General features: G+C 41.3%; 1 protein-coding gene across 5 annotated transcripts in view; it reads right to left on the bottom strand.

The window, feature by feature from the left end:
- Positions 1–27,362, bottom strand: part of LOC105483286 (nitric oxide synthase trafficking) — a 78,526-nt gene that overhangs the window by 33,830 nt on the left and 17,334 nt on the right. For 3 of the 5 annotated variants that reach the window (XM_071072897.1, XM_011744077.3, XM_011744075.3), the window contains 4 exons: positions 20,249–20,334; positions 5,327–5,410; positions 1,825–1,887; positions 1,543–1,624 (listed from right to left, as the gene is read on the bottom strand). In XM_071072897.1, the coding sequence (XP_070928998.1) occupies positions 1,543–1,624; positions 1,825–1,887; positions 5,327–5,410; positions 20,249–20,334 (315 nt within the window). Of the gene's footprint in view, positions 1–1,542; positions 1,625–1,824; positions 1,888–5,326; positions 5,411–11,962; positions 12,199–20,248; positions 20,335–27,362 lie in introns of those variants that run through there. The other 2 variants (XM_011744076.3, XM_071072899.1) reach the window with 2 other exon arrangements.

Genomic DNA, 27,362 nt, shown 5'->3' with positions numbered 1-27,362 from the left:
GTACATACAAATATCAATTCCACTTCCTGACTCAGCTTAATGAGTTTGAATCCAATTTTTAAAAATCATTTCTCTTCCATCAGAACTTTCATACCTCTCCTCATCCTTCTGACTTGCCCCTGAGGATGTGCTTTATCTGACTGTATTTCCTTGAAACTCCCCCTTAACCACCACCCCTTCCCTTCACAGGGACCACCTACCACAGCTTACAAACCTCTTACCTGCACCTGGTCCTGAAACAAACAGTGACCATAACCCCACCCCTATGAGAGCCAAGCAGTGTTTATTAAACACCCAATTATGTTGCCTAGAAGTAGAGTATAAAGTGCTTAACTACTGAATAATACACAAAGAAAAAGAAAAAGGAACACAAATGTAACTGTTCTAGGCCAAGGGCAGTGGCTGACGCCTGTAATGCCAGCACTTTGGGAGGTCGAGATGGGCAGATCACCTGAGGTCTGGAGTTGTAGACAAGCCTGACCAACATGGTGATACCTGGTCTCTACTAAAAATATAAAAATTAGCCAGGCATGATGGCAGATGCCTGTAATGTCAGCTACTCAGGAGGTTGAGGCAGGCAAATCACTTGAACCCGGGAGGTGGAGGTTGCAGTGAGCCAAGATGATGCCATTGCACTCCAGCCTGGGCAACAAGAGCAAAACTCCGTCAAAAAAAGAAAGGAAAAGAAAGAACGGGAGAGAGAGAGAAAAAAAAGAAAGAGAAGGAAGGAAGGGAGGGAGGGAGGGAGGGAGGGAGGGAGAGAGAGGGAGGGAGGGAGAGAAAGAAAGAAAAACTGTTCTAGAAGGAAAGGCACAGAGAAAGAGTAGAGGATCTGCTATCAGAGGACCAGGTGCCCCTGAAAGGATTGTTGAATTATTTTTCTGTAATTTTTAGGATATTTGAGGATTGTACCCATTATTACCTTTACATAATACCAAGCTAATAAGCTAGAAAACATCTTTGTAAAAATTGTGCTTATCATTCTCTTATTTACAAACAGAATGATAAAATTGTTTTTCAAATGCAAAAAAAGTATAAAAATGAAATAAAAACCTCCAATTTCACCATCTAAAGATCACTCATTAACATTTTGAGAAGCTTCTGCCAGTTTTCTCTATACATATATAATATATACATATTCATTTTATGAAGTTGAGATTGTATAAATTAGACTTTTTTGTTCTGCTTTATTTAACAGTATACTGTGAAAAACAATCCCCATGTGATTAAATTCTTCTACAATAAGATTTTGAATGGTTGCAAATTATTCTATTGCTTAAATTTATCACAATTTATTTTGAATGATTCAGTAGTTTCCAGTTTTTCACTATTATAAGCAATGCTCTAACAAACATCCTTGTACATAAATCTTGGATTTGTGTTTTTTATTATTCATTTATTTTAAAATAAATACAAGTATTTATTTTATTTTTAGGATAAATTCCTGAAAGCTGGTACTACGTTCAGATCACCTTTTCCTTTCTGGGCTAAACACAGGAATCTTGCTTTAAACAGCAAAAGTAAAGAAAGGTTTGGACTCACTGATTTTCTCTTCTTCTCTTGTACGTTTAGGACTTGATAAGTCGGTTTTATTGCTTCCAATTCAATTGCTTTGCCAAGTTTTCTGGAAATAAAACATAAAAGACACAGAAGCATAATATCAGGGTTTATATCTACTTTCCAAATTACTTTCTGGGGAAACAAAGTAGGTGTTCTGGCACATCAATTCAGTGCAAGTTGGAAGTGGAATATTTGTAGCACACCCACTTTAAATATTTATGACTCCCTTTAGAGTTGGAGAAAGGCCAGGGTGGGAGAACTCACTGATGCAGGTCCGCTGTGGATTTCATTCCCTCTGAGGCCCAGGCCCAGGCACTGCTGATACAGCTAAAGGCAAAAACAGTGGGGAACAAAGGTGAGTGTCATTTTCCTAGGAAATAGGATGTGCTGGCTAGAAATACAACATCACATCTGATTCACCACATTCAACAATTGCATTCACTTCCCTAACCTTATTTCAATTTCTCTGTGAGATTAAATTCTGCCAATACATTTATTTGCGCTATACTCATTATATATACTGCTTTTTTTTCCAGTCATTTTTCATTTAGATTTTCATTTCCTATTTCATATCTGTATAAAATAGTGGAAATGGCCAGGTGTGGTAGCACTGCCTCAGTCTCCTAAAGTACCTGTAAATCCCAGCACTTTAGGAGGCTGAGGTGGGAGGATCACTTGAGGCCACAGGTTCGAAACTAGCCTGCGCAACACACACAGCGAGAACTTTTCTCTACAAAAAAATTTTGAAAATTAGCCAGGTGTGGTGATGCATGCCCATAGTCCTAGCTACTATGGAGGCCAAGGTAGGAGGATTGCTTGAGCCCAGGAAGCTACAGTGAGCTATGATCATGCCACTGTACTGCAGCCTGGGCAACAGAGCAAGACCCTATCCCCTGAGCCCCTCTCCCCACCAAAAAGAAAAATATAAGAAATAAAAATAAAATAAAATAGGGGAAATAAAATAGCCGAGGGTGAGAACAGGTTGGTCATAGGATACACATAGGTATGAAAAAACTGAGACTCAGAAAAGTTAAGTGATAAAGGGCTTGAGAGCTCTGCTCACGTCCTGCTGCTGTCCTTGGGGTTGGAGTCCGGCTCCTGTTCCCTGCTGGGTTTGAAGACAACAGCTCAGATAGTTTATGGTCCTATAAGCAGTATCTCACTTTAACACAAAGGATAATGCTACCCAGTCCCTCATGGCATAGTGGGAGGATTAGGAAGTGTGATGTCATTTTTCTCCCACAGTGGCCCTATCTAGTCTGCCTTCAACAGTCAGGATAGTAAGTCCAGTCACATCAAGAAACCCCAAGTACAGAGGCCTGTGTAGATTCTGATGAAGAGGAAGGGGGTGGATCTGCATCCTTGCCTTAATCAGAATGGTGCAGAGGTTTTGCCTCAAAATGCCTTAGTTTGCGTCCTACAGTCTAAGAATAAGAGAACTAGACCAAAAGATGCCAGATTTTCTACGCATCCAAAGCCAGATACGAGCTTAGGCACAAGAGCATACCTGCTATGTACTTACAATTATAGGAGATTCCAGAAAACACTAAATGAATCTATATTGACAGGAAGCAGATCAGTGGTTGTTTGGGATTGGGTGGGAAGGAGCACAAACAGGCATGATAAATCTTTTGGTGTGATGAAAATGTCCACATTTTGATTTTAGTGGTGGCTACACAGGGTATTTACATATGTCAAAACTGATCAGATCATATGCTTAAAGTGGGTGCTTATTATTGCATGTAAATTAAAACTCAATATAGCTGATTTTTAAAAAATGAAGTCAGGCACATTTTAGGGTAGAGTATCTGACATTTGCCCCTTGGAGGAGCTGGGTATCAGGACAGGACCAAGCATGTGGCCTCAGAAGGGCCTGTGTCTGAATGGAGATGCTCCCCCTTTGTTTTCTGCATGACCTTGGAAGAATCTCTGGCCCTCACCTAACTGATCTTTTAAAGTAGAAGTAACTTGGTCAACACCTGGGAAAAGACGGGGTAAAAATTGAAAGAGAAGGAAGGAAGGAAGGAAGGGAGGGAGGGAGGGAGAGAGGGAGGGGAAAGAAAGGAAAGAAAGAAAGAGAATTAGAAGTAATGAAGTAATAAGATATCTGTAGTACCTAACACAGATTTGAGTATGGATAAAAATTCACTAATGTTCACTGTTAAATACTGTACTAATCCCAGTTGGCCTAACATTCTGGACCTGCCAACTCTTTGGTAGTATTCTGCTGGATGCCACAGCTGCAGCACAATACACACACCCCTACACCCCTATACCTCTCATTCCTCAGGAGGCAATTCGAATCAAAAACATAATGGACATTCACAGAGCTTTCGTTCCCTGCCAGGTACTCTGCTAAGCATACTTCTTCTATTACCGCATTTAATTCTCACAGCAGCCATAAGAGATAGGCTTTACTTTTATTTTAAAGAGATCTTGAGAGATAAGATAAATTGTCCTAGGTCATTCACCCGGTAAGTGGTAGAGTTAGAATTTAAACCTGGGCAGTCTATCTATACTCAACCACTGTGCTATACTGGTTTACTGTAGTCTACTAAAAGACTGTCCTAAAAATAAAAATAAAGCTAGAGCACCTTCAAAGTCACCATTTGTTATTATGGCTGATGCCTAAAGAAGAATAGAAATATGAGCTCCAGAAGGCTTCTTTTTTTCCTTTCCCCTCTTTATCTCTTTCATCATCAAAAGAGACCTCTACAATGGCACTGCCAGTTCAAGGGCACGTCTGCATGTATTAATCAAGAATCTTTGTAGCAAATTACCACGAATGAACTATTTTTGGTATACCACTATCTTCTCTCTCCCAATAAAGGAAACTACTTCATTCTTAGTGCTGCAATATATTGAAAAGAATGTGAACCAACACCTTTCAGCACATAATGTGCTAAGCTTGTCACACGCATGATCTCATTTAATATGCCTACGCACACACAATAGAGCAAATATTATTACTCTCTCCAACAGAGGAAGAAATAAAGGCACACAGAGGCCAGGTTACTTGTCAAAGGTCATAGAATAGAGAAAACATAGGATTCATACTTCCTGACTCCAAGACAATCTGACTTTACAACACCACTTCCCAAGTTAAATGTCATTACCAAGGCCTATTATGAATGTGGCCTTAGGAGTCATAAACACTGAGGAAGAATCCAGCTATGCAACTCATGATCTGGGTGACTGGGGGAAGTATCTTGAACTTTCCAAGTCTCAAGTCCTTATCTGTAAACAGGGATAACAAGACCTCTCAAGGGTTCTGATGAGGATTAAATGGGGGTATCAGTAAAGCATTAACACAGTGCATGCACACGGTAAGTGCCCAAGAACTGGAAGCCATGCTTGATGTGATGTACTTGCCATGTTTAGAAGAGGAAGCTGGAGTGGAACATATGTCACTTTTTACTCCTTTTAAGAATGATTTTGCTGGGTGTGGTGGCTCACACATGTAATCCCAGCACTTTGGAAGGCCAAAGCAGGAGGATCACTTGAGCCCAGGAGTTCAAGACCAACCTGGGCAACATAGTAAGCCCTTATCTCAACAAAAAACAAATTTAGCAGGGCATGGTCCCAGCTACTCTATATGGGAGGCTGGGTGGGAGGATCGCTTGAGCCTGGGGGATTAAGGGTGCAGTAAGCTGTGATTGTGCCACTGTATTCTAACCCAGGTAACAGAGCAAGACCCTGTCTCGAAAGAAAACAAAACAAATGAAAAAAAGGGATGATTTTGCCTTACCTCTGCCACAATACTTACCTTTTTCTCGTGTTCTGTAATGCTTTGCTCAGCTTGCTTGCCAGTTTCTGAAGTCCTTTGGCATAGCTAATTTCCAGGTTTGCCCTGTTAGAAAAAGACTAGTTAAATGGGATGTGCTGGGCTGGGCGCAATGGCTCACACCTATAATCCCAGCACTTTGGGAGGCCAAGGCAGGCAGATCACTTGAGGCCAGGACTTCAAGACCAGCCTGGCCAACATGGTGAAACTCCATCTCTACTAAAAACACAAAAATTAGCCAGATGTGTTGGTGGAAGCCTGTAATCCCAGCTACTTGGGAGGCTGAGGTGCAAGAATCGCTTGAACATGAGAGGCGGATGTTGCAGTGAGCTGAGATTATGCCACTGCACTGCAGCCTGGGCGACAAAGCAAGACTCCTTCTCAAAAAAAAAAAAAAAAAAAATAGGATGCACTGGCTAGAAATCAAGCAAACACACACACAGATGCACACATGCACACATGTATGCACGAAGGAGGGGTCAGGCTGAAAATGTAATGCCTACATAAAGAGATGATTTGTTTACTACAAGGATCCTCTTGTCCTTAAGCATAATCCTGAAGGGTATCCAACAGGCTCCTAAAAAGACAGAGGTTTGTTTTTGTTTTTGTTTTGAGATGGAGTTTCCCTCTTGTTGCCCAGGCTGGAGTGCAGTGGCACAATCTTGCCTCATTGCAACTTCCACCTCCCAGGTTCAAGCGATTCTCTTGCCTCAGTCTCTCAAGTAGCTGGGATTATAGGCACGCACCACCATGCCCAGCTAATTTTGTATTTTTCGTAGAAACGGGGTTTCAGCATGCTGGTCAGGCTGGTCTCAAACTCCTGACCTCAGGTGATCCACCTGTCTAGGCCTCCCAAAGTGCTGGGATTACAGGCATGAGCCACTGTGCCGGGCCCAAAAGAAGAGTTTTTAACTAAGCTCCTTTGACATCACACTAATGGGTTGAATTGTGTCTCCCAAGAAGAAGGTGAAGTCCTACTCCCCAGTGCCTGTGAATGTGACCTCATGTGGGAATAGGGTGTTTGCAGATGATGATCAAGTTAAAATGAGGTCACTAGGGTGGGCCCGAACCCTATATGAATGTGTTCTTATATAAAGGGAAAATGTGGACGTAATCAGACATGCACACAGAGAAAACGCCATGTGAACATGAAGGCATAGATCTGAGTGGTGCATCTACAAGCCAAGGAATGCCAAAGATTACCAGCAAATCATCAGAAGCCAGGACAGAGGCACAGAACAAATTCTCCCTCACAGCCCTCACAACGCACCTCTGACTGCTAGCCTCCAGAACTGTGAGCCAATACACTTCCGTTTAAGCCACTAAGTCTGTGGCTTTATGACGGCCCTAAAAACTAATGCAATTGGCCAGGTGCAGTGGCTCACGCCTGTAATCCTAGCACTTTGGGAGGCTGAGGCGGGCGGATCACAAGGTCAGGAGATCGAGATCATCCTGGCTAACACATTGAAACCCCATCTCTACTAAAAATACAAAAAATTAGCCGGGCATGGTGGCGGGCGCCTGTAGTCTCAGCTATTCAGGAGGCTGAGGCAGGAGAATTGCTTGAACCCAGGAGGCGGAGGTTGCAGTGAGCCGAAATCATGCCACTGCACTCTAGCCTGGGTGACAGAGCGAGACTCCACCTTAAACAAAAATAAAAACAAAACAAATACAACTAGTAAGGAACAGAAAACTGTCCTACTGATCTCAGGATATTAGCACTAATCAGATTAGCTCTAGATTATAATTGTTGGCAATAAAATAAATTACGATTGGATTAACCAAGCAGTAACTTTCTAATGGGAATCTGCAGTGGTAGCCAACACCAGATTTAGAAAATGAATTTCTATTACTTTCTGTGCAGGACAAGGCTCAGTAGGAAGTCCGGGCATGCCCTCCAAAAGCAAACCCCTTGGTTATTTTGGATAGATTGAATCACTCTCATCTTAAACCTATTTTACCATGTCCTATTTATAGGACCATCTATAGCTAAAATGAGGGCATCTTCATATCACTTTTGACTACAGAGAATAAAAATGTAAGGAATTAAGTTCAATTTATATTATGTTTCCCCTTTTAATATGGACCCTAAGAGTTTTCACTGCATTTTTCAGTGTGTTAATCTATTTTTATTGTATTTTTAGAATGATTTATGATGTTATTTCATTTGGGAAACATCCCAGAGCTCTCTAACAACTAGTCTAATACCTGCATGTTTTCACACAAATTAACTCCATGTCACAGACTGAGGAAAGAAAGACAACCCTCTTCTCGAAAATGAAATCCAGAGATGATGGGCTATTGATCTATTGCTAAATTACTATTCTTTTTTTTTCTGTTGGTACAGCTGTGCTTTAAGTTGATTTTATCACTTTTTGTAAGAAAGTCATCGTAGGATGTATGTTAAGGCCTAGCTGCAGAAAACAACCATTTGGTGTCAGAATTTGCCCAGACATAAGGAAAGGCTGAGGCCAGTATTTTGAGACAATGAAGCCAGTCAATAAATATCTCATTGCACTTAAAAATAGATTTCTCTGCTCTAGGAATATGTCCCAGTTGATGGAAAGAGAGAGAAAAAGAGAGTGCTGGTCAACAGCCAGCTGGGAGAGACCATCACCCTTGATGAACTCAGATGCTCTGGAACCCCAGGAAATCTCTATCATTCAGTAGGAGTGGCTTCAGGTACTGTTAAAAAAGAAGTTATATGACCTGCTTAAAGGGGGTTTTATGAAAAATAAAATGTGTTAAGAGCCCAAGTCTACTAGGGGCTCAATGTCTGGAACGATTGCTGCTGACCTGTAAAGCTCTGCATCATGTGACTCTGGCAGCCTCTCTGATTTCCCTTCCTGCCAGTCACAACTTGGCTGATTCTACTCCTACTCAGTGGCCAACTGCCATCCTGCCTCAGGGCCTTTGCACTTGCCGTGGCCTCTGCCGAGTGCTTCTGCTACATAGCCGCATGGTATTCTCCTTTGTGTCATCCCCAACAGGAGATGCTCGAACATCACCACCGCAGAGGTTTGCCCCATCTAAAAAAGGATCCTCGCCACTCTCCCCTTACAGTTTTATTTGTGTCTTATTGTATCTTGTATCACATTATAATTTTTTAGTTTACTCTGGTGAACACCCCTAGGATGTGAACAGTTCTATAAGGATCAAGAATGGCTTTGTTCGTTGCTGTATCCCTAGGCCTAGAAGAGTGCTTGGCACATAACAGGCACTCAGCATGTATGTCACAAATGAATGAATGAATAAGTGAATGGACTTCCCACCAGGTCCTGGTTGGAATTCTTACTGGTCTCTGCCATAGACTTGTTCTTACCTCACCACTTTTGAGAACTGTAAATTAACAAGCTGTTTAGATGCAGTCTCTGTAGTTTGAGCTGTGCTCAGCCCTGATGTTAGAGCACACAGCTGTCTAGCACTTGAAATAGCTAGACACATAAACCCTTTCTGAGTACAGGAAAGCTAACCAGAGGGCTGTTTAGGTCTTTTCTTTCCAGCATTGCATTCTTTCTTGGAAGCAGCACAAAGAACATTAAATAGGATAATGCTTTTTATAATGTTCAGCTCAGTGCAAGGCACAAAAATCATTCTTACTAAATATTAATTCTTCTAATGTGATCATTGTGTATTCAGAAGGAATACACAGAGGTGGGGATGGTGTGGGAGGAAGAATCCCCAGATTTCTTGTCCTTTGGCTCTAGAACAATCCTGAATGGTTTCTAACAGGAAAGGTAATGCTGTCAGTCGCAGCCTCTTCCTCAGAATTCCATTCTACTTTCAGAATGTTCTTGCAGGCTGTACAAAGGTGTTTCTGAGGCTAAGCAGACCTAAAAAGGACACCAGAAAGAAGTGTTGCTTTCCTTTATGTTGTCAAGTTTATTCCACTTGGGGAAAAAAAAAGTTGGGCTTTGGTGGTATGAAAAAGGGGTGCTTGTTCACTTTGAGGTGATTTGGGGCTTTTTTTTTTTTTTTTTTTTTAGTTTGGCCAGCTTTTCTCCTGTGCCCTGGTGTTTCTGTCAGCTTTCTCTTGAGCATAATAGGAAACCAGCCTAAAGAGGTTCAACTACCACACAGCATTTCTTGTGTTAGGAGTCTTCTCTTTACAGACAAGTACCTTAGAAATCTTCAGCAGGGCAGATTTGTGTTTATAGAATGGTATATAGGTTAAAAGTTCCTGTATATTGCACATAAAGAGAGTGTCCAAACAGTGGTCTCCTGACAAAGGTGTTGCATCACCTTTGTGACATGCTGATGCTTGACCTGTGTTCTCCCTAGGCAAGAAACAGGAACCTCCAACACTTACTGGGCACTTACAATGTGCTAGGCATCATTCTAAGTGCTTTAGGTATATTTCCTCATTTAATCCCTGATAACCCGTGAGGCAGGTATACTCTGTCTACCCATTTCATGGAAGGGAACACCAAGGCACAGAGAGAGTTGGGTCAGTCACTAGCCTGAGGGCACACAGGAAGGAAGTGAGGGTGACAGACTTAGATTCCAGCCCTGGGCAATCTGGCTGGGGAACCTGCCTGCTTAACCACACCTCTTTCCTACCTCTGAAGTTTTGGGGAAGAGATTGCAGATGGAGAATTGTGGGAGAAGTGGAACAAAAGTGCTTTCAAAAATTGATACCGCCTCTCACTTCACCTTTAATTGCAGTGTTCTGAATCAGCACAGCTCCTGGAGGCTGTGTAGCTGGAGTCCCAATTCACAGCAGCCTCGGTGCAGACATAATGAGCTTCCGGGCCTATTCCAAAGGCATCTGTGCAGTTGCAAGGCATTTGGGGAATAGGAAGTGGGGATGTTGAGGGTCTGGCAAAGTGGGAAGGATGGGGGCTCTGACAGCAAATGTCACCGAGCTAACACTTTGGGCTGGAGTGAGTTGGACACTGCCTCTCTGAACAGCACGAGTGTACCCTCTCTCTTTGCCTGTAACTTACTGATGACCCCAAAGGGTTTAGAACTAGCATTCAAATCAACCAAGCAAAGCAGGCTGCAATCATCTACTCTTGCATTTTAAATCCTAATGACCAGTTTGGGAACCTGAGCAAATTACTCTGCAAGACAGAAGGAAATGAAATGCGGTGGGGAGGATGGGTGTGGGACAGTGTCACTGTGCACTCTTTCTGCATAGATATAACGAAACCTCTCCCAGGCCTCTAGCCCTGAATGGCTTTTATCTCAACAGATGTTAACGGTTAAATTCTTCCCCTGAGAGAATCGCTCTTTTATACGAAGCCATGTTCCAAGTGGCAAGCGTGAAGAAAGCTGTTATTTTTGTAAGTCAGAATGTTTGTAAATGGAAACAAACACTTCCACGGCTCTTCCATGCTTCCGGTCTAATGAGGCAATATATGTATCCTTTCAGGATGCCTGCTAAATAGAAATAAAATGACCTAGGTGTTTTCCCAAGGCAGAGGCAGCAAGGCATACCCCACTTAGAATGATTTCTTCTCATCTCTCAAAAGGAGGTGCTTTATCTCGGTTCAAGCTGAAAAAGTACCACATGCAAAGGGAGTAGAGAGAGCAGAGCTAATCTCACATTGAGATGTGAAATTTTCATTCCCTCGTTAAAATAGTCAGAAACAAGCTTGTAAAGACATTGTGCTTAATTCTCTAGCCCTTTCCCATTTTTTTCTTTCCATTCTACTGCCACCATAGCTAATACAAGTTAAAATGCCTTCTCCAAGCAATTGTCTTGGCCTGTTGCATTGGTGATGCATATATATTTTGATAGGCAACCCAATCTCAGAATAGTCCAGTGGTTTTAAAGATTCTGGACCCTGCCCTGTAAATATATACACCTACTATATGCCCACAAAAATTAAAAATTAAAAAATTTTTTAATACCCTAAAAAAGATTCTGGACCAAGAAAATGACATGCCCTGACTTTTAATCCATTTATATTCTAATTTTCTCTCAGCATGCAAGGCTGGTCAATATTATTTCATTAGTAATAATGAAGGCCAGTTGATAAGTCAAAGAGCAATGTTTGACTGTTTGACTTAGAATTTAAAATAAATTATATTTTTGAAAGAAAAGAGAGATGGAAAATATCTGGTTACAGATTCAGTATTTTAGATAAAGTACAAATTAAACTGTAAGAATATGTGACCATGTAATCAATTTTAGACTATCCTGCTTTTGTAAAATTAAGATAATGAAAAGTAGTTTAAAAAACAAACTGTAGTTGCCCCCCTGTGTCTATGAGGAATTAATTAAAATGGAGTTAAGGCCAGGAGCAGTGACTTGAGCCTGTAATCCCATCTACTCCAGAGGACGAGGAGGGAGAATCATTGAGACCAAGGGTTTGAGACCAGCCTAGGCAACATATCAAGATCCCATTTCTACAGAATTGTTTAAAATTAGCCCAGAGTAGAGGCACACACTTGCAGTCCTAGCTACTTGAGAGGCTGAGGCGAGAGGAGTTCCTGAGCACAGGAGTTTGAGGCTGCAGTGAGCTGTAATTGCACCACTGCACTCCAGCCTGAGCAGCAGAATGAGAACCCCATCTCTAAAAACATAAAACAGGGCTAAGCCCTTCTCATGCTTGAAAGAAGCAGGTGACAGAGTCCTCCCTTCATTATAAATTGAGAAGAAATTTTAGTAACCTCAAATTCTTCTGTCGGGATATCACACATCTTTTAAGTTCCTTCTTTGGACCAGCACCAGCTTCCGGTTTGCGGGTGGATGTGCTGATATTTTCCATCCAAACTTCATTGGTATGTCTTTTGAAAGACCATCACAAGCTCCTCTTACAAACAGGTTGTAAAGTTCATTACCGGCAGCTTGAAACACATTTTCATATGGACGCTCTGTTGTTGGAGTGGCTGGCTCACTTGCTAGCCCAGTGCAGCATTACTAATTGTCTTAATTCTGCTTCCTGAGAACAGTATAAAAAATGCTGAAACAGGAGGATAAGACCTGAATGATGCCCTTCTGAATGTCTAGTCTGTGGGTCTCACTGAGACCCGGCTCACTCTGGCCCAGGGTAAACGTGAGCGATGGCAGCTGTAGAACTTCAGAGCCTAAAGTGTGCGTTCATTCCCAAGCTTAGTGCATTAGTGTGTGGGGTAAGGGCGAACAGGGTGTATTGTGGTGAGGGAATTCAGATAAAGTGGATGAGAAAGGCAGTTTTCAAAACTTTTTAGCAGGGAAACAAAATTTTATACAGAATCCCACCGTATCTTATAAATACCAGTCAAGTTGATCTGATTAAAAGGGAGAAAGAGTGAGGAGGAAGCAGAGCCCTGCCCATGTAACCTCCTCCTCACCCCCTGAGGTAGCCCCTGCGGACTCCCCACAAACCCCTTGAGCTATAAGGTTTGAAAGCCACTGGGCTTCATGACTGCTGCTGTCCCTTTCCATACAGGACCCTAAGACTCTGCAAAGGGGGCTGAACCAGGACCCCTGAGCATGGTGGGTCCCCCACAGCAGTGCCCAAAATTGCCTATCCACTTGGGGATACCCTGGCACTGAGCCTGGGTTGAGCTGGGTAGGAATCCAAATGTATCATATTTTCCATATCCCCATCTGTAAATCAGAAATGGAGAGAAGTATGTATGCTGTGGGTTGTGAGATAATTAAAGAGATCAAGTTAAGACACATTTAACACAGTGGCTGGTCTATGGGTTGTGCTGAATAAATGGTCTCTCCTGTGATTTTATTACTTTTTCTAGCTTTTGTTCAAAATAATATGCTACATATTATGCCAGTAAGCGTCTTTGACATACCCACTTATGACTCCTCAGAAATAGCCTAACTTGATCTTCTTTAACGTTGTGAGTGCCTGGAAGGCACAGAGTCACTCATACATTAGTGTCTCCACTTACTCAGTGAGCATCTATTGAATGCCTACTCTGCGCGAGGCCCATGCTAGTCACGTGGGACACAAAGACCCTCAAGGAGTTCAGCCTCTAGGGAAGGAGACAGACAAGTGAACAGAGAATAACAGTGCAGGCTGTAAGAGCTACGACAGATGCAAGCACTAATTCTGCACATAGAACTGAGGAGCATTTTTTGGAGACTAGACACTGGAGTTTAGGAAGGCCTGCCATGGTAGGATGACTAGATCTTAAAGAATGTGTTGAATGCAGCCAGGCAATGAAGGTGATGAAACATCTACCAGGCAGGCGATACAGCCTGTGCAAATGCAGGGACCCACGTGTGGTGGCAGTGGTGGTGATGGCAGGAGTGTGAGTGGGATACTAGTGGGGTGGGATTGCAAGTGGCTCAGTAAGGAGAGAGGCAGGGATCGTGCGGAGATGGAGAGAGACAAAGTAAACAGGAAGGCAGAGTTCAGATCTCAAAGGCCCTTTTATAAAATGATGAGGGCTAAATTTTATCCTAAAGGTCATGGGAGTCTTTGAAGGATCTTAAACAGGGTCATGGCTACAGAGTGAAAGGTGCATTAAAGATAGGCACAGGGCCTCAGCTAGCCCACAGATTCAGGTCACTTTGCTTGGATTGGAAACGGGCGTCCTCTAAAGGGGCACAGCTCTGTCAGAGTAAAAGGCTTAAGGGGTAAGAGTGGATTGGATTTCTGCCTCCATTCATCCCACTCAGCCGTGTGCCTTTGTGCAGCATACAGACCCCACGGCTATAAGGCAGCATATTCCTAGACAGAATAGTTTGAGAGAGTTTTGCCAGAACAGTGGAAGAGGCCATAAAATAAAAAGAAAGCTATGGATATCAAAGGGGTTTCAAAGAGAGAAATACGGTCTTAGTCATGAGTTGAGATGGACAGAATCATGGATATGGATGGTCCCAGGCATTGAGCTTGATTGACTGGGCAGTGGTTCCCAGAAGGAGGACCAGCTTTGGAGAGGAGCAGATAAACCCTGTTTTGGACATATTGACTTTGTGGTTCCACGGGACTTCTAGGTGGAAATGTCCAATATACTGTGAAATATATGGTTTGAAGTACGGTTTAGACATGTTCCTAGTACTGCACATTTGTAAATCATCAATATGCAAGAGAGCTAAAACTGAGGGAGTTAAGGTCACCCAGGATAACGGTAGAGTGAAAGATGATTTTTCAAATATTTAATTTCAATTTGTTATTGCTTTGTTGACAGTGTCTGCAATGAATCATGGATTGAACAAGTGGCCAACTATACCTCCTTCTTTTAATCTTTTCTTTTTAAAGTTCAGAGCAGCAGATCTTGGCATTTGAAAACCTGATCTTAAACTCCCGTACAGAGGAACAATTGATTTTCCAGTCAAAGCCTGTTTGAACATTAGCTGTGAGGATGCAGGAAGCCAAACATTCACAAAGTGTTTCTGAGAATGTACCTTTGTCTCTTTAAATCTGATCTGTAATTGTATTAAAGTGAACCTGATAACTTTGGCATTAGGCATTGTAGGAGCTGCTATGTTTCTCTGGCTAAATCTGTTCGCTACTGCGAAAAAAGAAGCTGAAGTAGCTAATTGGATAAAAGAAGCTAAGCATGACCATGAATTGCAGAATATCCAGGCAAAAGGGTGTTTTAGTAACAACTGCACTTTTCTATCACCACTCAATCAGAATAAGTGCAAGAGAGCAGCTGAGTTTGGAAAGGAAACATTCTCTGGCCTGGCAGCTTGACTGTGGTGCTGCCTCTGGTATCCAAGTGCTAATGCAGAGCTCTGTCAAGCAGAACCACATTCCAGGAGCTCTTAAGTAAGGGGTCTGGAAACGCACACCTCCAAGGACAGTAAAGGCCTTGTTTTAATAATGTAGGTATAATAATTTTTAAAAACTCTTAACTATCTTTAAAAAAATTCTCATGAAAATAGAGATGGGTTGTGCTATGTTGACCAGGCTCAAACTCCTGGCCTCAAGCAATCCTCCCATCTCGGCCTCCCAAAGTGTTAGGATTGCAGGCATGAGCCACTGCACCCAGCCCACTTATTTATTTATTCAGTCTGCAAGTATTTACTGAATGCATTTTAGGTGGCAGGTACCCCTCATTCAAAACCCCATGTCCTCCTTCACTGTATTTTGCATCCTGCTGGTCACGGATTTGCCTTCATCGTTGTCTGTCATAACCCTCAATGGAAATGCCTACTGAATATATTCCAAGACTACCATTTTACTTTCTTATTGGGTTTCCCATTACTTGTCTGTAACCGTAAGTAACAAGATAGCTTCTTTGAAGAGTAATGGCTTTCCAGGTATTTTTCTAATACAAGGGAAGCTTACCATTGTTTCACATGTAATAAGCCCACCTTTAAGAGGAAAATAAGGCCAAGGCTCATTTCTAGATAGCTGGTGGGAATCAGCCTTCTATCCAATGTATATCTAGAGGAGGAATTTCTGACTTCACAGAATGGGGAGAGTCGAGGCAAATGTAATCCCAGCCATGCTGTGACCATCCATCCTTGTTGATATGGTTTAATAAATAACCAACATAATTGTTGACTCAGTTCAAACACACTAGGAAGAGGGAGTGACCTCAGAATCATGTTACTGTGTGGGAGAGAAATGATCCAGCCCTGAGACGTGGCCTATGTCTTTGCCTGCTAATACACAGGAATGCTGTCTAAAAGTATATAATGTGCCACGTATTCATAGATTAATAGAATATTTGTGTCCATTAGAAAATAGTTATTCCCAAATGCCATCTTTTTAGTGTGGACAAGCATCCTTCAGGTTAACTACATGATCTAAAAGCTGAGCAAGGGGAGGAAACTTGAAAGCTCAAGATAAGGAGACACTGCAAATGTACATTTACCAGGAATCAATACAAAACAACTTTAAAAATGGCTTCTTGCTAAGGGGAAATAATTTAATTGTACAAGTTTAGCTTTAGAAAATGTTCAGAAAAGCATTTATTACATAAATGACCTAATATGTAGCATAAAATTTTTTGATCTCGGTAAAACATTAGATCTGTTCTTTGTACTCATACTATACAGTCTTTATCCAGGAATGTGCTTGTAATTTTGCTAACCAGTAGACTCTTGAGATGTTCAAATTCTAAATTCTTCTCTATAAGGAGGTAAAGCTATGAGGGGAGATATCTTCAGCTACCCAAGTGTTTCTTCCCCACTGGACATATTTGTCACTCTAGAATAAGTGATTGGAGGGTTTCACACATTAATAGGTTCAGGGCAGATGGCAGCCCTAGGAAGAGACTTCAAGAAAACAAAAATAAGAAATGAAGGCTCTGACTGTATGAAGAAAGTGGATGTCGGTGGCAAGGTGGGGATGTGGAGTGATCTAGAAAAAGGAAAAACAGTGAGACAGACTTCAAGCAGTGACCCCCCCACCCCAGAGTTTTTCAGTTCACTATTGAGTCTGTTTACCAGCAGGCATCATCTATTGCCTGTCTTCTATCTTCACAGCTCTCTACCAGGCACTAATTTTGAACTCTCAGATACCAAATAATTAATGCCTAGATGACTACAACCCAGGTTATATGCCTGGCGGATACATGCATAGATTCTTCCTGGTCTGCAGGCAGAAGGTGGCTTTCTAATCTAGGTAATGAGTTGAATTTGTAGGATTCATAAAAATAACTGGTCTTATTTAAAATAATTTCCTTTGGGACTGAAAACAATATTTTCTTATAAAAGAAATGACCTCTCAGATGGCCCCTCCCGCTTTCTCTGTCATGGAACCAGAGCAATTGGGCTGTTAGGGACAAACAGAGAGCCAAATCATGAATGAACTCCCATTCACAATAGCTTCAAAGAAAATAAAATACCTAGGAATCCAACTTACAAGGGATGTAAAGGACTTCTTCAAGGAGAACTACAAACCACTGCTCAGTGAAATAAAAGAGGACACAAACAAATGGAAGAACATACCATGCTCATGGATAGGAAGAATCAATATTGTGAAAATGGCCATACTGCCCAAGGTAATTTATAGATTCAATGCCATCCCCATTAAGCTACCAGTGACTTTCTTCACAGAATTGTAAAAAACTGCTTTAAAGTTCATATGGAACCAAAAAAGAGCCCACCTTGCCAAGACAATCCTATGCCAAAAGAACAAAGCTGGAGGCATCACGCTACCTGACTTCAAACTATACTACAAGGCTACAGTAACCAAAACAGCATGGTACTGGTACCAAAAAAACAGAGATATAGACCAATGGAACAGAACAGAGCCCTCAGAAATAATACCACACATCTACAGCCATCTGATCTTTGACAAACCTGACAAAAACAAGAAATGGGGAAAGGATTCCCTAGTTAATAAATGGTGCTGGGATAATTGGCTAGCCATAAGTAGAAAGCTGAAACTGGATCCTTTCCTTAGTCCTTATACGAAAATTAATTCAAGATGGATTAGAGACTTAAATGTTAGACCTAAAACCATAAAAACCCTAGAAGAAAACCTAGGTAATACCATTGAGGACATAGGCATGGGCAAGGACTTCATGTCTAAAACACCAAAAGCAATGGCAACAAAAGCCAAAATTGACAAATGGGATCTAATTAAACTAAAGAGCTTCTGCACAGCAAAAGAAACTACCATCAGAGTGAACAGGCAACCTACAGAATGGGAGAAATTTTTTGCAATCTACTCATCTGACAAAGGGCTAATATCCAGAATCTATAAAGAACTCAATCAAATTTACAAGAAAAAAACAACCCCATCAAAAAGTGGGCAAAGGATATGAACAGACACTTCTCAAAAGAAGACGTTCGTACAGCCAACAGACACATGAAAAAATGCTCATCATCACTGGCCATCAGAGAAATGCAAATCAAAACCACAATGAGATACCGTCTCACACCAGTCAGAATGGCAATCATTAAAAAATCAGGAAACAACAGGTGTTAGAGAGGATGTGGAGAAATAGGAACACTTTTATACTGTTGGTGGGACTGTAAACTAGTTCAACCATTGTGGAAAACAGTGTGGCGATTCCTCAAGGATCTAGAACTAGAAATACCATTTGACCCAGCCATCCCATTACTTGGGATATACCCAAAGGATTATAAGTCATGCTGCTATAAAGACACATGCACACGTATGTTTATTGTGGCACTATTCACAATAGCAAAGACTTAGAATCAACCCAAATGTCCATCAGTGACAGACTGGATTAAGAAAATGTGGCACATATACACCATGGAATACTATGCAGCCATAAAAAAGGATGAGTTTGTGTCCTTTGTAGGGACATGGATGCATCATTCTCAGCAAACTATCACAAGAACAGAAAACCAAATACTGCATGTTCTCACTCATAGGTGGGAATTGAACAATGAGATCACTTGGACATAGGAAGGGGAGCATCACACACCAGGTCCTATTGTGGGGAGGGGGTAGGGGGGAGGGATAGCATTACCTATTGTAAATGACGAGTTAATGGGTACAGCACACCAACAAGGCACATGTATACATATGTAACAAACCTGCACGTTGTGCACATGTACCCTAGAACTTAAAGAATAAAAAAAAAATCACGAATGAACTTAATACACTGAACTGTACATTTAAAAATGGCTAAAATAGCATATTTATGTTATGTATATCTTACTAAAATTAAAAATAAACTATGAAAAAAATTTGGCTGTTAGGTTAGAAGTTACTTCATATTTAAAATGTTTCTCTTTTTGACTCCTTTTGACAAACCTGGTTTTGTTCTTTATAAAAGTCTGTTTGAGCTCTCTCATATCTTTCTTTGGCCTCATTCATTTGCTGCTGATAAAGCTAATGTTTTCCTTTTGTCTCGACCTTGAAGGAAACCAAAACATTCCTCTCAAAAATGCTGGGGATTGTTGAGTTTAAAAAACTCTGCCCCTCTCTCTGCTTTTCCCACCTAAAGACAGTCCAACACTTGCTTATCTGCTCAGAGATAGTGGTGCCAGAGGATCTAGGAGCAGACTTTAATCTTCCCATATATTTACCTTCCCACATTTTCCTGCCTTTTGGAAGCCCGAAGATGCTATCTTCTTTGTCTTGTCCCTATTAGGATTTCTGGCTCTTTGGTGAGATACTATTTAAGCATGACCCCTAAGCCACTGCCTTGAGAGAGAAATGCTTTTGAACTGAGGCCTCTCCCATGTGATGGGTATAGCATGTGTTCATAAATTTCTGCTTGTTTTTTGTTAATCTAACTTGTTTTCAGAAGAGTATCTCAACTAAGAGCTTGAAAAGGGAGAGAAAAGAAATTATGTTTTGTCCCCTACAACCTACTAATTCAGGATGCAATCAGTCCATGGCGTCTTTGGTCTTATGGCACACATTCAATATTTAAAATGTGAAATAGTTTAAACAGTCTCTTCTGAAGGTCTCTTTAGACTTGCTTATTACAGAGCTATCTAGCAGTAGGGAAAAGGCCTAAAAAGTCCCTTATGACCAAATTCAGTCCTTGGGTTTTCTCATTTTAAGCAGGGCTTTTGTAACTTTCTTGACTGAGTTAAATGTCCTCATTTCAGCACAGTGAACAGTTTTACACATGATCACACCTAGTATTAAGAAGACAATGCTGAAAATGGTGACTTTTCCTTCATCCACCTGACAGTGACTAAGGAAATCAAAAGGCCAGGCTCTAAGAGGTCAGCATACAATGATGAGTAAGACAGCCTCTGCCTTTCTAGAGGAGAGAAAAATGTAAACTAATAATTGCTGTTGGTGTGAAAAGTGCAATAATGAGAGTATGCATCAGATCCAACAGTGGGCCCCAGGAGAGGGTAATAAACCCAGTCTGAGGAATCAGAAGAGACTTGACTGAGCCTTCCTAAGCAGAATTACTTCCTGTTGTTTCTTGATTTTTATGGCATCCAGTTGATAAATGTGCAATAGGGGAGAATCATTCTTCAAGCAATCTCTCGAGTACCAAAATATAACACCACATTCTGGAAAGTAGGACAGCTTGTAATCACTCCTCCAGTCATATCACTTGCTGCAACTAAAGAGGAAGAACCATTTATTGCAAACGTGCATTTTGTACCTTTGCTGAAGAACAGATGTGACCTGTTTGCAGAAATTCTCTCCATTTTGAGAAAACTCCTTTAGGTTCTTGTATACTTTATTATACTGAAAAACAAGAACAACAACAGAAAAAAAAAACAATGAACAGGAAGATTACAAGCAACTCTGAAGATAGAGCACCTATAAATTCAGAAAACTACTATAACCATGATATATGATTTATACTGTCATTATAAATGATCGTGCAGCCACAGGCATGCATACCTTTTGGATGAGTTCTTAAAATCAAGGTGAGGTCTCTTCTGCCTGGATATGAAAGACCCTGGAGAACTTTTCAGAAATAAAGCTGATCTGTTTCTCTCCTCAGCCAAATGCAAACAATTCAGCAGTGGGGTGCATTTGACGCCTGGAATGTCACAGGAATGTCACCCCAATTGTTCCCAGGAAGGACAAAAAAATATATTCTGAAGGATGCCACATAACTTTTTATGTCCCCTCCTGCACACACAGACTTCAAAATTATATTTCTGGGGCTCATGACAAACCGTGAGCCATTAGAGTGAGCTGAGTCTTTCTTATCTGAGATAGGAAACTGAGTAAATAACCTGGTGAGAAAACTTTGTCCTAGTCCTCTCTCTGTCTCATTTAATTCCAGTAAGAAAATGTGATCATAATGAGTTGAACATTTTGGCTAAACCAAACCATTATAAATTTATTAATTACCCTTTATAAATTCATGTATATTTGAATTTAGCCTGCGGACACAAGAATTTCCAGTAAAAGTTTTTGTCATTTGATTTAGAACTCCACAATGTCTTCCTGGAAACTATAAATGTAGACATTGATGACAATAGATTTTAAGTGCCTAAACAGAGAAGCTAAATGTCAATTGATTCTGCAGTTTTTTCTGACACAGAGCAAGTGAATTAGATGATGGAACATCCCAGACACACTCTCTCATAGTTTCCATCTGGGAGGTGCAACAGCAGATTGCATTTTTCAAAATGAGATTTTACATAAGAGGACCCAAATTCAATATGGATTGAGAGCTGTGCTGTTCTTTGCTCATACAATGAGCCAGCCTATTCCAGTGTTCAGATATCGCCAGCATTCAGTTGGGCACCATATTGAGAAGGGAAAAACGAAGGAAATTCACATTTACTGAGTGCCTCCTATTACAGTGGGCACATTCACAAACCCACACGCCCTCAGGGCCCAGAAAGCCATTCAGTCAACAAAGCACTTGGTATGTGGTGCTAGCAGAGTATCAAACTAAGAACATAGGGTGACAGAGGAGGAAAGACCTAAAGAAATGAGCTGATCCAGGTCCCTACCTTTGGTGATGGAACAAACCAACACCTAGGATACAGGAACATTCTTACCATATCCATTTACCTTTATGCGGTAGTTTAACTTTCCTGTGAATTTAACACAGAAAGCTGTGATAGGACTTCATAGATGTATATTAATATTAGCAAACCACTTCCTTGAAACTGCCTGGGACACGAGGAAAGTGGTGAGGGTGCAAAGCTTTAATGAGAAAATTGTTAATTTCTAAAGCAGAGTTTGCAAAATCCTGTGGCTGCTGGCACCAGTCAGGCCCCTGAATGAGTGAGGAGCAGGGTGGGGACTGTGAGCCGGAGAGGCAGCTGTTAGAACCATTCTGGCCCATCACTGCCACCTGGAATGTGGCCCAGGAAAGCCAGATCTCCCACTTTGTCCAAAAAAACTGAAATCAGGATTTGCATCCGAAACATGATTTTTTTTTTTAATGGTAGCAAACGATTCACAAATTAAAAAAACTCTGCAGTGTAAACAAAACACACTTGTAGTGAGGTTCCAATTTGGAACCCCTCTCATGAAGGAGAAATAATCCTCCTGTCAGAGTCATGAAAGTAAAATCACTGTTTGGCAATCAAGCTTTCTGATTTTTATTTCCAATAAAACTAACTTGCCATATATGAAAGGTATGATACTGTTAAGGCCTCCTTCCTCCCCTTACAGGCACACTGGGGAAGTTTAGGGGAGTATTTTGAAATTGTGAGAAGACCTGCAGTAAAGAACCTTGTTGAGCCTCTTTGTTTACTCCTACGTTACCTAAACATGTTCACTAGATTTCTCCCTAAGCCTTTTGTCTTCTCCTGCAACACCTAATAGCATCCCATGAAACACACCTCAGTGTCATGAGAAGAAAATGCACAAATGTTTAGCAGGGTACATGCTCCTGGAATAAGGTCATTTCTCAGCCTCCCTCAACCTTAGGTGTTAACCATGTGACTAAAAGCTATCCAAGGAGATGTGAGGGAAGGTTCTGTATGAGGTTTCAGTAAAGGCTTGTTTGCACTCTTGTCTTCCTTCTGGACTTGAAAATGCAGGCCAAAGCCATAAAGTGGTATTGAGATTGGACATAATGCATTAAGAACACAGAGTGGAAAGAGAAAAAGAGCCTGGGTTTCTGATGGCTGTAAAGGACACCACAGGAGCCCTCAACTCTCTACTTTTGGACTTATTTTATGTGTGAGAAAAATACAATGTTTTTTTAAAGACGTATGTATTTGGGGTTTTTCTAATACGCAGCTGAACATAGTTCTAACTCACACAGGGTCTTTTTGCATTGAATTATGAAATGTTTTTATGTTTTATAACATAATGATACAGAAAATAATAATAATGCACATTAGATACTCACTACCTAAGTTATAGAGATAGTAACACTTTGCTGCTTCTCTCTCTTTAAACAACTTTTTTTTTCTTTTCATAATTTATTTGGCTATTCTGAGGCATTTATTGTAACATATGAACATTTGTCTAATTACATATCTTTTTAAATCCCCGCTGGGATCCTGATTGGAATTGTATTACATACATACATCAATTTGGGAAAACTGACTTTTTAACGGTGTTTAGACTTTCTATCCAAGGACATAGTAAGTTTTTGCATTTGTTCACATTTTATTTTATGTTCAATAAAATTGTATTATTTTCTTTATAGGTCCTGTGGCTTTCTTATTTGATTTATTTAGAACTATCTCACAGTATTAAGCTGTGGATTTTTATGTATTGTCTTACTGACTTCTCTCTCCAGCCCACAGCAAAGCAGAAACAGACTCAACAAAAAGCCATGGGGCTGTGTGCAAGAGAGAAAGACCTGGATGCATATGCTTACGAAGTAAATCTTCTACTCTCAAACACTATAAAGCTGGGGCTGAGGATGGGAGAAAAGAAAGCAGAGAGATGGATTGGAGGGATTTAGAGTAGGAAGGAGAAAAAGAACCTTCCATTAGGGGAAGCAGGAGTGGAAGGAAGAGACTTCAAGATGAAATGTCCTACAGGAAAGGCCCTTACCAGTCCACCATCACCAGAGGGTAGTCTGCACATAGAAGTTACCTATGGGAGAGAATTAAGGGACCCTGGACATCAAGTGTGGGATGGGGCATGTAGAGAAAACTCTGCCCATAACCAATGTAAAAATGAGTAGAACCAGTTGAGAATTTTTCTATGTGCTTGTGTTACAGGGGCTGCTGCATTTCCTAAACTGATCAAGCCATCAAAACTCCCTAAGACACATTTTTAAATACTGTCTCAAGGGAACTAGTTTTAGGAGGCTAGGCCATGCTGAAAGTTTACAAGCCAGTGATTGAAAACTCAATGGCCTTTAGTGGCAGTGGTGAAGCCTGTGGCAAAGGCATTCACATTCAACCTCTTAAAGTAAGGGGCTGCTGGAACAAAGCACAGTCTATGGCCTCCATTGACCCTAGGGCTGCCAGCTCTAGAATTTGGAAGATGATTTTCCGTCATTTCGTAGACTAGTACTTTCTAACTTTTTCCCCAAAATGGCACACGTAGAAAATATTTGTACTGGAAGAGTGTGGTAAATAGACACAGTTGTTCCAGGAAGAGGGAACTGGCCCATGGCTTTGCCTCCTACCTCGCTCCCAGCCATACTCTGTCAATTCAAGGGTGCAGAGGACTTGTGTCTCAGGTACACCTGTAACCATCCTCAGACGTCAAACTCCAGTATGCCCAGGCACATGCAAGTTGAGAAGGTCTTCATAATTGTTAATTTAGTGATCAGATAAGAGATGAGGTTATGAGAGCAATGGAGAGAATCTTTACCTCTGATCCTATATACTATGTACCAGAAATTCCCCAACAAACCCTGATCCAGATTGAGATAAAGGTGACATCAATAAATAAAAGAGTTGCTAAGAATATTTTCATTATCCCAGCATAAATCCTTATTTAGAATCAATGATTCTGTACTTTTCATCATGTACCATCTACTCAGACTTGGAGATTAAAAACTGTGAAAAGCAGATCCACTTAAATGCCAAAGCAGACCTCCAGAGACCATATAATTCTCTCTCTCTCTCTCTCTCTGTGTGTGTGTGTGTGTGTGTGTGTGTGTGTGTGTGTGTGTGTGTGTGTGTGTTCAGAAAATCTTGGAACATACCTGCTGTGTGGGGGTGAAATCACTTGACTTTAGTTTTGGTTGTCTTACTCCTACCTCACCACACTCCCACCCACTAGAGAGGACTCTGAAAGGGTTCCATGGAGCACAGTTTGGAAGCCACTGAAGTCTAATTCCTTTATTTACAGTTAAGGCCCAAAGAGATAACGATAATCTAATTAGTTAGAGACAGAGTTGTGATTAGAAATATTAGGTATGAAAATCAATTAGAGAATCTATTAGAATCAAATACATTTATAAATGGCTGATCTTTTTAATCACACTAAGTTTACTCCAAGTTATAGTAACCTTTAAGTGTCATGTGCAATACAGCTGGCTTCTTAATGTCATCAACCAGCAGAAGAAGAAGGGCTTGCTGTGGTCGCAGGGAGGTGGAAGGCAATTTTGGTGTTCTTTTCCTACCCATTGAACTTTTAAATATCCTAACCCCCTACCAAATATTCATTTCAGAGAATAATCTACTATTGATTCTACATCTCCATATGAATTCATATTAATATGCTGCTTCTCCTGGGGATCATTAATTATTAGGAAAAACAAAAAACATTATGAGGCTTTTCTCCCCAGATAAAGGGATTTCAGTCTGGTAGTGGAATATCTGGGATCTTCCTAAGCCCCTAAAAAAATAATGACCCCTTCACAAATAGACAACTGGTCTACACAGACATTTCCCATTCAGCCATTAGGAAAATGTTTCTTCCCAGAATTTGTAAGCAAATCCTGTTGATAAATATAGCCATTACAGAAAACATTCAGTAATCCAGCCAATCAGCACATGAAATGGTTAGACATATGACTTGTAAAGATTATAAAGTGCCTACATCAAGCTTGGCCTACCTGCTCTTTCTGGTTGAATGATTAAGAGGGTTAAATTTAGTTCTAGAAAGAATTATAGAAAAATTTATTTGTGTTGATGCTAGTATGGAATAATTTTTTTTGAATAATGATGATCCTCGCAGTGTTAAAGAAACCATGATATTCCACTTAAATTTAACACTGGATGCCAGGCACTGTGCTACTGATATCATGTGAGTTCTGATTCACTGGGGGCGATGTTTCAAAGCACTGCCCCTCTATGAAGGGAATCCATGTACGTGTTCACCAGCTGCGTAGTATTTGGGATCCTTGTGGCAGACTGCCGCAGATTATGGGATATGGAACATTAAAAAGCATAGTCTACTCCATCCTCTCCTTCTTTTACTTTACACATGAGGAAACAGAGGTCCAAGAACGGCATGTTAAACATCTCATTGATGCACACTGGGGAGGCTGTGGGCCACATGACACCCATGCCAGATGCAGTCTCCTTCTGTATTTTTGCAGTGAGTCAGATTCTCCCAGGTGCTATGGACCATGGCACCGGCACCATTTGAGTTAGTGACAGTCTTTGTCTGGTGTCCAGGCTAAGCCACCAAGATGGGAAGCTCAGGTTGGCATCTGAGCCAGGTTACCAACCTGAGGAGCAACCTGGTGCCATTTCAATGGAGGATGACATGAGGGGAGTGGCTGACTGTGTGGAGCCCAGAAGACTTGCTTTGACAGACCCCTTCCTGGATACTGAATGAGTGTGTAAAAAGTAAAAATTTGCTCAAGCCTGTAATCCCAGCACTTTGGGAGGCCGAGACAGGTGGATCACGAGGTCAGGAGATCGAGACCATCCTGGTTAACACGGTGAAACCCTGTCTCTACTAAAAAATACAAAAAACTAGCCGGGCGAGGTGGCGGGTGCCTGCAGTCCCAGCTACTTGGGAGGCTGAGGCAGGAGAATGGCGTGAACCGGGAGGAGGAGCTTGTAGTGAGCTGAGATTTGGCCACAGCACACCAGCCTGGGCAACAGAGCGAGACTCCGTCTCAAAAAAAAAAAAAAAAAAAAAAAAATGGCCGGGCGCGGTGGCTCAAGCCTGTAATCCCAGCACTTTGGGAGGCCGAGACCGGCGGATCACGAGGTCAGGAGATCGAGACCATCCTGGCTAACACGGTGAAACCCCATCTCTACTAAAAAATACAAAAAACTAGCCGGGCGAAGTGGCGGGCGCCTGTAGTCCCAGCTACTCGGGAGGCTGAGGCTGGAGAATGGTGTGAACCCGGGAGGCAGAGCTTGCAGTGAGCTAAGATCCGGCCACTGCACTCCAGCCTGGGTGACAGAGCGAGACTCCGTCTCAAAAAAAAAAAAAAAAAAAAAAAAAAAAAGTAAAAATTTGGCTACAGCTTGTTACTTGTCCTTGATTTCTATGTGATTGCTTGATAGGAAGGTGCTATTAATACTTTCTTGTGATCGAATTCTTTCCTTTGGAGATAATTGGATCCTACTTCCTCACCTTTCTTGCACATGGATTTGAAGATGAGTTCCCTAGACATATTATTAGGTTTAAGAGCTAAACCTAAACCTTCACAGGCAATGGGGCATCAAGGCCCAGAGCCAATTCTTCTCCTTGTCAAAAACAGAACTTTAAAGATATCTTAAAGATATCTTCTTCAAATAAGTTCTGACACTCTCAAGATTAGTCCTACATAGCATTTAGGCAATCTTATGCCAACCTGGTGACAATAATTTGAACTCAAACACTGACCTGGCTCTTTGAGGTTGACGGGCCCAGCTATCAGCCTATTTTGCCCATTAAAACTTGATCTAAAAGAGATTTTTAAATTTTTTCGTACCATG

This window comes from Macaca nemestrina, chromosome 11, assembly GCF_043159975.1.
Source record: "Macaca nemestrina isolate mMacNem1 chromosome 11, mMacNem.hap1, whole genome shotgun sequence".
NCBI lineage: Eukaryota > Metazoa > Chordata > Mammalia > Primates > Cercopithecidae > Macaca > Macaca nemestrina.
This window is presented reverse-complemented; position numbering and strand designations above follow the sequence as displayed.